Source organism: Sarcophilus harrisii, chromosome 3 (genome assembly GCF_902635505.1).
Source record: "Sarcophilus harrisii chromosome 3, mSarHar1.11, whole genome shotgun sequence".
NCBI lineage: Eukaryota > Metazoa > Chordata > Mammalia > Dasyuromorphia > Dasyuridae > Sarcophilus > Sarcophilus harrisii.
Genome location: NC_045428.1, coordinates 422,426,915 through 422,441,007, shown reverse-complemented (window position 1 = coordinate 422,441,007; position 14,093 = coordinate 422,426,915). Strand labels below are relative to the sequence as shown.

The 14,093-nt window shown below is 32.5% G+C and overlaps 1 protein-coding gene across 2 annotated transcripts in view; it reads left to right on the top strand.

Annotated features, from left to right (window-relative positions):
- The window catches only part of GALNT13 (polypeptide N-acetylgalactosaminyltransferase 13), a 577,778-nt gene that overhangs the window by 385,287 nt on the left and 178,398 nt on the right, over nt 1-14,093 (top strand). For both annotated transcript variants that reach the window (XM_031960655.1, XM_031960656.1), the window contains one exon: nt 5,823-6,003. In XM_031960655.1, coding sequence (XP_031816515.1) covers nt 5,823-6,003 — 181 coding nt within the window. The remainder of the gene's footprint in view (nt 1-5,822; nt 6,004-14,093) is intronic.

Genomic DNA, 14,093 nt, shown 5'->3' with positions numbered 1-14,093 from the left:
TCTGCTGAGTGGACTGAAAAGGAGTTCTGACTACTCTCTTTATAGTTAGATCATGAGAGTACACAGCACAAATATTATGTTTGGATGCATCCATGAAGATAGTTGGTCCTTTAAGAGGAACTCTAGAAACTTTTTCTTCAAGAATCCATCGCCACTTATGTAATAGTCTGGTTATCTTTAATGGAGACCCATGTATAAAATTTGGAGCCATGGCTAATAAAATTTGCCACTCTGGGATGGTCTCACAACACACATTAATTTGTGTATTGGTATAAAAGGTGTATATCTTGTCAGGTCTTGTCCCAAATAATTGTACTGCTCGCTTAGTGGCCTTTAATAAAATTCTAACCACAAGCACTGGGTAGGGAGTAAGGCTTTGTTCTGGTTGTGCCCAGGAGGTTCTCCCACTCTATCACACTGTCTCCTTGATGAAGGACTGCTGTGGGTGCCTCTTGTGTGGCAAAAACTGATATTTCCAAGGGCTTTTGAGTGACTCTTTCAACCACATTGGATAAAGCCAGTTCAACTTCTCTCAAAGCCTCTTGAGCTTCTTTTGTAAGCTGGCGTGGTGAATTTAAAGCACTGTCTCCCCTTAAAATGTCATATAACAGTTGTAACTGATAGGTAGTCAAACCTAACACTGGTCACATCCATTGGATATCTCCTATCAATTTTTGAAAATCATTCAATGTGTTTAGCTTCTCTATTCTTAAGGACAGTTTTTGTACTGTAAGCACCTTAGGGTATACTTCATATCCTAAATATTGAAAAGGAGCATGTCTTTGAATTTTTTCTGGTGCTATGTATAATTTGTAATTCCTTAGTGTTTCTATGGTCTTTTGTAGACATCTGGTGCTATGTATAATTTGTAATTCCTTAGTATTTACCTTTTGTAGACATGCTTCTAACATTTGTTCTTCAGGTGCACATCCCAATATATCATCCATGTAATGTAATAGCATAACTTTTGGGAATGCTTTTCTTACTGGAGCAAGAGCAGCAGCAAAATACATTTGACACATAGTAGGGCTGTTTTTCATTCCCTGTGGCAAAACTGTCCATTCATATCTTTTATAAGGCTCAGCTAAGTTAATGCTGGGCACTGAAAAGGCAAATCTTTTCATATCCTCCTTATCCAGAGGGATGGAATAGAAACAATCCTTAATATCTATGACCCAAAGAGGCCATTCTCTAGGCAACTGAGTAGGAGATGGAAGTCCAGGCTGAAGAGTTCCTATAGTTTCCATCTGTTCATTCACCTTTATTAAGTCTGTTAACATCCTCCCTTTTCCAGATTTCTTTTTTACAACAAACACTGGGGAATTCCAAGGACTTAGAGAAGGTTTTAAATGTCCTTGGTCAAACTGTTCCTGTACTATATCTAATAAGGCCTGAATTTTATCGTTACTTAAGGGCCACTGTTCTATCCACACTGGTGTGTCAGTTTTCCATTGGATAGGAACAGGTGAAAGTGTTGGCAGGCTTTCAACAGCAGCGCCGCTAAAAAACCGAAGTACTCATTTTTAACCCTAATTGCTGTAAAACGTCTATTCCCCACAGATTGATGGGATTTTTTCAACTATAAAAGGAGTAAAAACTCCTATTTTGCCTTCAAAAGTCCATCTCATAGGGGCAGCACTAACTTCAGCTGCTATTGATCCTCCTACGCCAGACATGTAGGTGTCTGCTTTAATCTTTAGCCAGTGACTAGGCCAATTAGCACCTCTGATAACTGTCCGATCTGCACCAGTGTCTACCAATCCTTCCAATAGAAGGCCATTTATATAGATCGTGAGCATAGGTCTGTCAGTTGTTACAGCTGCTGTCCAGTATATTGCTAGATTTTGTGATCTGGAATCAGAATCTGGGTGACTATCACCAGGCTGCTTATTAGGATTCTGTATGAGTAAACCTGATGCTACTATTTCTCCTGGGTGATAAGTCACACATTGTCTGCCTGTATTGGTGACTGGGATATTATCTACACATTCCCCAGTTTTCTACATCAGTGTGTGGATGGACACTGTTTTGTATGTACTCTCAGGAGGTAAAATGGTCAAGCCTACTGTGCCTGGAGGCAAGGGATCCATAGGTTGGAGAGGAACAGATTTCACCTCTCCAGGGGATATCTCAGTTGTCTCAGCTACATACAACTCTATTCTCCCTAATTGTAATCCCTTTCTCCCATCAGGTTGCTTCCTGACTGGTTGATTGTGTAATCCCTTTCTCCCAGCATATGGCTTCCTGGCTGATTGATCATATTGGGAACTTGAACGTCTAGGCACTCTCTGGGTGCAACCGTTGGTTGAAGGGCTTGAAGGGGTTGGGGGCTGGGATGGAGAGTCTTTAGCTAGCATTTGCCCATTTTAGCCAAAAAAATATTACTGGTTTAGTTTTTAAGAAAATAAGTTCCCTGTTTGTCTATTAACAATACTCACCCAAGTTCCTGGTCACTGGAGACTTCTTCAGTCCTTGGTTTCCACCGTTGGGCGCCAAATGTGAAGACCGTGTATTTTAAAATCAGCCGGAGTCAGGAATTCAGGTTAAGGGAAAATCGTCAGTCTTTATTCTCAGTGAAGAAAGATTGGAAGTGGAAGAGAATGGGCAATAGCAATGTGTGTAGTTGATTCAAGAAGCTAGCTAAACCAGAAGCCACACGACAAGCAGCTAGGAGTATTGAACCCAGGCTAAATCTCTCCCAGTTTCTCTTCCTGTCTCTCTGTCTCCACCCACCAAAATCGTCACTTCCTATACAACACATCAGGACTTGCACAGAGAGTGGGCAGGGACCATTCTGTATCCAATCATGTATATTAATAGAGTATAGCCCAATTACTATTTAGCCTCACATACTTGGGACCTCAGTGCATCAACTCAAACCTCAGTCCATTACACTTAGAGGCTTATGTGAATAAAATAGAGAAAGAGAAGATCAATTAATTGAGCTTGCAACTAAAAAAGCTAGAAAAAGACCAAATTAAAAACCCCAAATTAATTAGTAAACTTGAAATTGTAAAATTAAAAAGAAAAATTGAAATTATTGAAAGTAAAAAAAAACTATTGAACTAATGAAAAAAACTAAGAGTTGGTTTTATGAAAAAACCAATAAAATAGATATAGACTAGTAGTCCATATGGGGAAAAAAAGGTCAATAATTTCAAGGGAATTAATGAAAAAAATAATCAAATGAAGATGGCCTACCTGTACCAGACCTAAATTTATTTTATAAATCAGTAATTACCAAAACTATTTGGTATTGGCTAAGAAATAGATTAGTTGATCAGTGGAATAGGTTAAGTTCAAAGGACAAAACAGTCAATAATATTAATATTCTAGTGTTTGACAAACCCAAAGACCCCAGATTTTGGGATAAAAGTCCACTGTTTGAAAAAAATTGCTGGGAAAATTGGAAACTAGTCTGTCAGAAACTAGGCATCTACCCACACTTAACACCATACACCAAGTTAAGGTCAAAATGGGTTCATGACCAAGCATAAAGAATGAGATTATAAATAAATTGGAAGAGCATAGGATAGTTTAACTCTCAGACCTGTGGAAGTGGAAGGAATTTATGACCAAAGAAGAACTAGAGAGCATTACTGATCACAAAATAGAAAATTTTGATTATATCAAATTGAAATGTTTTTGTACAAACAAAACTAATGCAGACAAGATTTGAAGGGAAGCAATAAACTGGGAAAACATTTTTACAGTCAATGGTTCTGATAAAGGCCTCATTTCCAAAATATATAGATAATTGACTCTAATTTATAAGAAATCAAGCCATTCTTCAATTGATAAATGATCAAATGCTATGAGCAGAGAATTCTCAGATGAAGAAATTGAAACTATTTCTAGCCATATGAATCGAAGTTCCAAGTCATTAGTAATCAGAGAAATGCAAATTAAGACAACTCTAAGATCCCACTACACACCTGTCAGATTGGCTAGAATGACAGGGAAAGATAATGTGGAATGTTGGAGGGGATGTGGGAAAACAGGGACACTAATACATTGTTGGTGGAATTGTGAATATATCCAACCATTCTGGAGAGCAAGTTGGAACTATGCTCAAAAAGTTATCAAACTGTGCATACCCTTTGATACAGCAGTGTTATTACTAGGCTTATATCCCAAAGAGATCATAAAAAGGGAAAGTTATCTGTATGTGCAAAAATGTTTGAGGCAAGTCTCTTTGTAGTGGCCAGAAACTGGAAACTGAGTCGATGCCCATTAATTGGAGAATGGCTGAATAAATTGTGGTTTATAAATATTTTGGAATATTATTGTTCGGTAAGAAATGACTAACAAGATGATTTCAGAAAGGCCCGGAGAGACTTACATGAACTCATGCTGAGTGAAATGAGCAGGACCATGATATACTTCAACAACAATACTATATGATGATCAATTCTGATGGACCTGGCCATCTTCAGCAATGAGATGAACCAAATCAGTTCCAATGGAGCGATAATGAACTGAACCAGTTACACCCAGCAAAAGAACTCTGGGATTTGACTAAGAACCATTATGTAGAATTCCCAATCCCTATATTTTTGCCCACCTTCATTTTTGATTTTCTTCAGAGACTACTTGTAAGATATTTTTTTTGTACACCAAAATAACGGTCTAGACATGTATTCTTATTTTGTATTTAATTTATACTTTAACATATTTAATATGTCTTGATCATCCTGCCATCTAGGGGACCATGGGGTGAAAGAGGGGAAAAACTGGAACAAAAGGTTTGGCAATTGTCAAGGCTGTAAAATTATCCATGCATATAATTTGTAAATAAAAATCTATTAAAATTAAAAAAAAAGAAATAGAGGAAAAATGAAAAAACAATGGCAATAACAACAGCCACAATAAACAACAATAAATCCTTTGCCATAAAAACCTTACTATGGTGATAAATGATCAAGACAAAAATTCAGAAGACAAGTCAAAATAGCTAAATGTAAAGCTTCAAAAGAAAAAATGTGAATTGAATATAAGCCTAAAATTAATTTTAGAAAAGCTAAAAAATCATTTTTAAAATTAAATAACAGTGATAGAGGAAAAATTAGTAAAATAAAAATTAGAGTAACAGAAGAAAGTTATGAAGAAAACTAAGTTTAGTAGAAGAAGCAAAAAAATACTGAAAAAAATAAGATTTTAAAAAACAGATTTTGTGAAATGGGGAAAGAGAGATATGAAATCTCCCTTAAGAAAAACATTTCTTGAAAATTAGATTTGGGCAAGTAAAAGATTTAAAAAGTACTTGTAAGCTTGTAATTCAAAGTAAATTATAACCAAAATGTCTCTCAACTGACAAAATGTACATAATTATGATATTATAACTTGGCCATTCATAAAGGATAGCAGAGCTATTTAGAATATAATATATTGTGGTTACTTGTTAAATAAATATAAATAGATACATGTGTACATATATATACGTAAACATATACATCCATGTGTGTATAACCATACAATCAGTTTGACTGACAGATATTGATAATTTAGAATCGTAAACTATTCCATATTTTATAAATATTTCAGACATCTAGAAAACCTAAATTCAATGGGCAGATATAAACTAAAATTCTTTGCTGAAAAGAAGTTTGTCATATAAAATCTTATCTATATCTGTGTATCTCAGAATGATGTATATTAAATTACCATTAAGAATATCATCATAATTTCAGAGCAGCATTTTGAAATCTAATATTTTGCCATTTATTTCATTTTGTGTTTTCTTATTCTACCATGTGCCTTCTTATTCCATCTTCATTGGTTTATTTATAAGATTCATAAAATTGTTTTTCTCTTCTTTTCAGATTTGGCAGTGTGGTGGATCATTAGAAATTGTAACCTGTTCTCATGTGGGTCATGTATTTCGCAAGGCAACTCCATATACTTTCCCAGGGGGCACTGGTCATGTCATCAATAAGAATAACAGAAGACTAGCAGAAGTCTGGATGGATGAATTTAAAGATTTCTTTTATATCATATCCCCAGGTATGATTCCTGTATCATATCCCCAGTCCAGGCTGTTTTGTGTTTTTGTTGGGTGGAAGTGGAAGAATAAATTGGAATTCCATGAAAATATAGTGGTTTTTCTTTTTAGATTTTATTTTGATAGTGCTTAATCAAATACGTATATTTGTTATTCAAATATTCAGAAAATTGTCTTTTTGCAAAGATCTTCTTGATAAGGTAAATTTAAATCTAAAATATGAATTATACAATATAATGAATATTTGTGTAATTCAAATGCCTCATTTAATCATAAATATAGATATTTCTTTTCCAGTGAATATTATGAAGGAAACAAGGGCATGATTTAAAAGATGTTGGAAAATGGGTCATTAACATGATTCAGTGTTAACTTGATGTAGTGGACATTAAATTCATCTATTGGTTGATGGCAATTTTTTAGACCTAAAGTGATTGATGTGAAAAAATTTGATCATTTGTTCTAGGACTTGTCCCAATTTTTTTTTTTTTGTCACATTGATCACTTAACAATTCTTGTCTTTTATTTGATATGTTCTAGTTTTCTTGGGGGATTTGTTTTTTGTCTTTTTTCTTGTTGTTGTTTTGTTTGATTGTTTGTTTTTAATTTTTTTTTTAATCTGTGCACAGCCAATAGGATTTATCTTTAGCAGAAATTTTGAGGAAAGAATTTTTTTACACACTACCAATATTATGTTATAGAGAGAAAAAAAATGAGGATAATGTGTGTGTAAAAGCGTAATTAGGAGGCAGTTTTCCCTCTGCCCAATTTTCATGCCTTTTTGTCAGGAAGCTATTGCCAGAAATATTATTTCTTGCACAGATATCTTTCTCTCTGCAATAGATATCCATTCCAGATGTTCACATGATATATATTATCAATGGTACATACAGTTCATAGTGAGATAGTGACATTTAGGTATCTTTTTAATTTTCATTTTATGTAACTGCTTGAATTCAAATCAAATTTACAATAGAAAACAATAATAGTAGAAACAGAAAAAGTAAATGTAAATGCTATGTGTAATAACAGCCACGTTTTGATTTAAGAAAATTAACAATCAATGCTGATCTTATACTTTTGAATCTTATGTATTGCTCTTAAGAAATATTATTTTTAAAATGAGTAACCATTGAAATTAGTACTATTTCTCATAGGGAGGGGAAGGGGCAAAGAAGCAGATGACTATTCTCCATAGCAACATTTCCCAAACAGTAGCATGTGTTATAAAATATGTTATAAAATGACAAGTCTAATAGTTAAAGGATGAAAAAGAGAGCATAGTATCTGGAACTAATGACATTATTTTGCTCATCAGTGAGTGTTTGTACTGGTAAAAACTATAATTTCACATCATAATAAGTATTATTTTGAGAATTACTGTTCTTATAGAAAGGGCTTATATGTATTCAGATGAGGTACTTTTTAGGGGGAAAAAAAGCATTTAGGAAATTGGAAGAAATTTTCTCCTGTCTTCCTGAAGACTGTTTTACATGCCCCAGACTTACTCTATATAACCCAATGTGGATTTTGAGTTTACTATGCCCAAAAATGCTGTGTATGTGGAGGGGGGAGGACACCTTAAAGAAAAGAGAACTTAATTAAATTCTCCACATTGGTTACCAAATCTTTCGTCCTATCACTGATCTAACTGAGCATTAATGAGGTTATAAAACAATTTGAGATTTAATAAGGGCTCATAGAAGTCTCTGAAAACACTTTCAATAGTCTTTTGTTACTTTTTTGGGTTCAATGTTGCTGTTTTGAGTAAGCAGTTATTACAGTCATAGCATGGTCAATTGTTATTACTCTGTCTATTACCAAATATTACACAAGTAATAAAGGTAATTGCAAAGTATGTAAGATTTAAATAGTGTAAATAACAAAAAGAATTATCACCTCTATGCAGATGATTCTCAGATCTATTTATTTAGCTCTCACCTCTCCCTTACCATTCTTTAAAATATACAGCATCCTAGGTTCATCAACATTGGAATGTCTGATAGACATCTTAAATTTAGCAGCTCTAGAAATGTACATAATTTTCCCAAAAAGGCCCTTCTATTCTAAATTGTGAAAGATACCAACAAATTCTCATTCACCCAGCATTGGAACCTAAGTGTCATCATTAACTTTTCTCCTACTCAATCTTTTCACCCCAAATCTGTTGTCACGTTCTTTTGTTTCTATCTTCTTAATATTTGACACATGCACCAAACTAGTATAGATTCTCATCATGTCATGCTTGGACTATTTTAATAGTATCCTATTTGGTATCTTTTCCTCTTTTATCTCCCCACTTCAGTGTATCCTAGCTTCAGGTGGCAAATTGATCTTTCCAAAGCATATGTCTGATGATGTCATTTACTTATGTAATAAATTCCATTGTTTGTCTATTTCATATCCAGGGCCCAAACTAAATGTTTTGGTTGGAATGCTATACAATTCACCCCCTCCTACCTTTCTAGTCTTCTAATACTTTACTCTCCTCCATAAATTCTGCAACCTGATAACACTGACCTTCTTTATTTTCCTCACATAAGAGACAATATCTCTTGTTTCTTTGCCTTCTCAATAACTATATCTTATATCTGACACCCTCTATCTCTTTGTTTCTTTCTTTGTTTCCTTTTGTCTTTTGTTTCTGGCTTCTCTGTCTTCCTTAAATTTTTAACTTCAATCTCACTTTTAGCAAGTAGCCTCTTCCAGTTATTTTTTTCTTTTTCAATTCTAGTTGCCCACCTGTGAGACTGCCTCTCATTTACATTGTATATATTTTGTACATTGGTTGTTATTTCCATATTATCTCTCTCATTAAAATGTAAGCTTCTTTATTTTGTGCTTGAAGCTAAACAAAATACTTTCCATTAAAAGCAGCAGTGGTAGTTTTTAAAGGATAACTACCCTTGAAAGGATAACTACTCTTGGTGTCATTAAATGACCTTGTTAATGATAATGATAGATAATATTTCTATAATACCTCAAGGTTTATGAAACACTTTGCATATTTTCTCTCATTTGTTTTACACAATGATCATATGAGTTAGATACTACTATTCTTTCCACTTTACAAATGAGGTAACTGAGCCTAAGGAATTTTAAATTCCTTACCTAGGCTTATGAAGTTTTAATAAGTAAAGAAGGTTTTATATTCAAGTTTTTGTGATTCTGTCTTTTAAGCCACCTGGCTAACTTTTAGTATGTCAGAGTTGTATTTATGGTATGAACTCTGATAAATGGAAAGTTATATTCTTATCAAGTCACACAATACAGGTGTAAGATACCAATCACAGTGGGAAATCAAAGGGAGAAAAAGTCAGCTCTGTCATCATCATTTTCATCATCAGCATCATCAGCATCATTATGATAACAACTAGCATTTATGTAGTATCTATTGTGTGCTATGAACTGTAATATATGCTTAACAATTATTGCCTCATTTGATCTCACAACAAGCATGAGAGATCATTACTATAATAATTTCCATTTTACAGTTGAGAAACTGAGACAGAATTCAAGTGACTTTCTCAGATTCATACAGTTAAAAAGTGACTGACAATAGATGTGACTTAGCCTCAGATGCTTCCTGACTCTAACCTAGTACTCTACCATAAGTAAATATAATACATTTATAATATCATGATAGTTATAACAAAATATGTCTATTTTTAATCAATATAATAAAACATTTATGATATACAATCATTCACAAAATAAATGGCTAGTGAATTGTCCATATACGCATGGATAGATTTGCTACACCAAGTTGGCAAGAGGACACAGAGTAGAAATATATATATATATATATATATATATATATATATATATATGTGTGTGTGTGTGTGTGTGTGTGTGTGTATGTATGTATACAGACACATACAGTATACACATATGTGCAAACATTTATATGCATAAGAATATTTATAAATATATACATATACACATACATCTGCATCTATATATGTGTTACATATGTATAAATACATAACACACATATAAATGTCCAAAGAACAAACATGGAGCAGTTAATATGGAGCATATTAACATATGAGGGATGCTAAGACTGGTCCCTAAGTATATGGAGTACCATGTGTTTGAATTTGAATACTTCTAGAAGAATAGTTTAGTTTAATTCCTATTGTTGTTTGGGACTTCTAATTTTACGAGAGATAGGTAGTATTTCCAAGACTACTCCCAATCAAGAGGTATATTAGATTAAAGAGAAATGTAACAAATAAGAGATTATGTATATAACAATGCTATCATTGAACATTGCATCTATAATTCAGAAGCCTTAAATAAAATTTTTACTTATTTACACTTCACTTATTTACATATGAAGTGATTTTTACTTTTTCCTGATATTTGCCATTTGGGGAATTGTCTATAATTTGTAAACAACTATGATTTAGGATGCCTGTCATAATAATATAATATTTTACCATAATTATCATTTGCATTTAAAATGCAAGTAAATGTTCTGAGCTGTTTTTGCCCTATTTACCTTGGCAACATCAGTAAGGGATTCAGTATGGTTTCTGGATTTGTGTTGACAGTTTAATTTTGGCCAGAAGACAATTTAAGCTTTGCAGTTTTGACCCCAGTCTGCTTTATTTCTATAATGCCTTCTAATAATAACTTAAAACTAATTCAATTGCTTTCTAGGTAATTTTCTAAAGATGCTAATACTAAAGCAACATTTTTTTCTTCAAAACTATATAGGATTTTAAAGCCAAAAGCTATTTTTTACTATTAATTGAACTAGTTAATTTTGAGACTATGATTGTGATAGCATAAACCATGAAGACAACTGATGTGTTTAGTAGCAAATCATCACAGAATAGCCTCCATTACAATAGAAAACTCCTTAGCCTCAGGGGAGAGTTAAGAGAGCCATGAAGCTATAAGTGTGGTCATAAAGGGAAGTGTTTATTTTTCTAAAATGCCAGTTGTTCCATAAAGATAACTTCCTTTATTAAAAAAAAAAAAAAGCTTTATATTTCCACTGACATGTTATTGGAAGCATCTGGGTTTCTTCATGCATCTCAAGATAATTTTTTTTTCTGATGGATAATAGTTTGTGCTCTTGTTTGAGACTAAAGAAAATTGAAAATAAAGTCTAAATTTTCTAAAATGTATTTAAAAATATTTTAATATTCTATTTGTGTTTAAAAATATCAAATTATTTTGGCATTTATTTCTGATAAATCTCAAACCTTTAAAAGAGGATATAAAATCCTCAGATTGAAAATTGGTTTAGATTATAAGGCAATTATTACCATTCTATCTCATCCTATTATTTTAAAGTGATTGTATTTATTTTACTTTTAGATGGTTGCTTTAAAAATCATCAAATCACATCAGGTTTTATACCCATACTACAGCAGTATTCTATCTAACCTTGGTCCATCTGATCAAGAGAGAATTGATGGGTAAAGAAAAAAAAATCTTCACAGATTATTTTTTACTTATTGTCTTCCGCCATTAGATTGTAAGCTTCCTGAGGTCAAGGACTTCTTTTTGTTGTTGTTATTTGTATCTCCATCACAAAAATAGATGGTAATGTTTTGTCATTTGAATATTGATATAATGAATTTTGCAAATATACACTTACAAAAGTCATCTCAGAAATCTTAATGTGAATATATATGTAAATATGTGTATATGCATATTTTACCTTAATTTATATTATTAATTCTATTGCTGTGATTCATAAAATATTTCAAAATAATGTATGCTTTAAGGTCCAGATATTTCATAATCAGCTATTCTCATAGTGTCTAATGATCTTTGTAATACATAGATATAAACCTCTAAATCTCACAGGCTAATCTCATAAGAATGGGTTTTGATGTTTCTGACAAAAATTTCAGTAATTCTGTATGATCATGAAAGATTTTTTTTTTCTATCCAGGGATATAAGTCTTTGATTGAGTTAATATGGCTTTATCTGAACAGAAAATATAGCTTATCTGAAATTATCATATCCCTTTAAACTATTATACTTTTTTCCTTAGCACATGTTTGCACTTAGCAAATACACATTTTATTAACAGTATTGACATTGGGGATGTGAGTGGTTTAGTGAACTGAGTAGCCTTACAATTACCACATAAGATATATTATTAGATATATAGCATCTTTAGATAGATTTTTGTTGTTGTTGTTGTTGTTGTTTGTTTGTTTGTTTGTTTGTTTTGGTTTTGGTTTTGGTAAGGGAGGATGGGTTTGATGGGGGAAGACTTCCCTTCATTTTTTCTTCCTTGTTATTTATTCCCTAAGATTCTATTTGGAGTCAAGATTTAGGGTTATCTTTACTGTCTTAGATTTCATCGCACTAGAAATTCCTCCCTCTTTAGTTCTAAGTCACTTGGGTCTCACATTCACTAATATATATTATCAAATATAATGATAACACTATTTTGCATAGATTAGAAAACAAAATATATTATAAATGACATAGCCAGCTATTACATTAGGTAGGATAAAATTGAGCAGGCACAATCAAATAATGTGGTGAAGTTTCTCCTTTCCTTATATTAATCTCCATTCTGATGAACAAAATGATTTGAACATCATGAGTTTAGAGTAATTCAGTACAAGCTATCTTTTTATAACAAGTCTCAGTCTAGTTAAAAAAGATGACATAGGAAAAGAGCTTGCAATCATCATAGAAATATTAATACTTTCTCTGTTAATATACCACACACACACACACACACAAATGTGTGTGATGATATATATATATATATATATATATATAGTGTGAGGCTTTTTCAGGGTCTGAAAGAAAGTATAAGATATACAAGCCAGACATGTTCAGTACAGAATATATCTCAAAAGGTTTCATTAGAATTATATCAGTACTGAACATCCAACCTTGATAGGATAAATGATAAATCTCTTTGTCTTTGCAACTCTTAGTAGATTTAACACTCCATACTATTTTTCTTGTTCCCTACTTCCTTTTTTTTCTTCATTGTTCTTTCTAGAGTTACTTTATTTTTTGGTGTTTATTTTCTGATTATACATATACATTTATTTTTTAAAAAATTTTCTTCTGAATCATGTTGGGAAAGAAAAATTAGAACAAAAGGGAAAAAGAATTAGAGGGAAAAAAAGTGAACATAGGATGTGTTGATTTACATTCAGTCTCCATAGTACTCTGTCTTTATGCAGATGGCATTTTCTATCCAAAGTTTATTGAGTTTCCTTGAATCATTGAACCACTGAGAAGAACCAAGTTTTTCATAGTTGATCATCACACTACCTTGCTGTTACTATTTACAATTTATTCTTGGTTCTACTTGTTTCACTTTGCCTCGGTTTATGTAAATCTTTCTAGGCCTTTCTAAAGTCAGCTTGTTCATCATTTTTTATACAGCAGTAGTATACCATTTTTTTACAGACCATAACTTATCCAGCCATTCCCCAATTGATGGGCATCTATACATTTTCCAGTTCTTTGTGACCACAAAAAGAACTGCTAAAAATATTTTTGCACATATGGGTCCCTTTTCCTCCTTTATGATTTTCTTGGAATCCACACCCATTAGTGGCACTGCTGGGTCAAAAGATATGCAAAGTTTGATAGTCCTTTGGACATAGTTCCAAATTGCTCTTCAGAATGGTTGGATCAATTCAAAATTTGACCAATTAATTTATTGTAATTAAAGTTGTCCATTTTGAATTTCATAATGATCACTAATTCTTCTTTAGCCATAAATTCTTCTCCAAAGATCTGATAAGAAACATTCCATTGCTCTCCTAATTTGCTTATGGTATCACACTTTACACCCAATTCATGTACCAATTTTGACTTTATTTTGATATGGCATGTGAAATGTAGGTCAATCCCAGTTTATAACATTATTTTGGAGATTTTACAGAAGATTTTGTGGAAAATGAGTTCTTACACCAGAAGCTAGAATTGGTAGATTAATCAATAATAGAATACTATAGTCATCGATGTCATATATGTCTAGCCTAACCTAGCCACTGATTCATCACTCTTTTTCTTAGCCAGAACCATATTTTTTTCTGATGACTGCTGCTTTATAATGTAGTTTTAGGTCTGGTACTGCTAGATCAT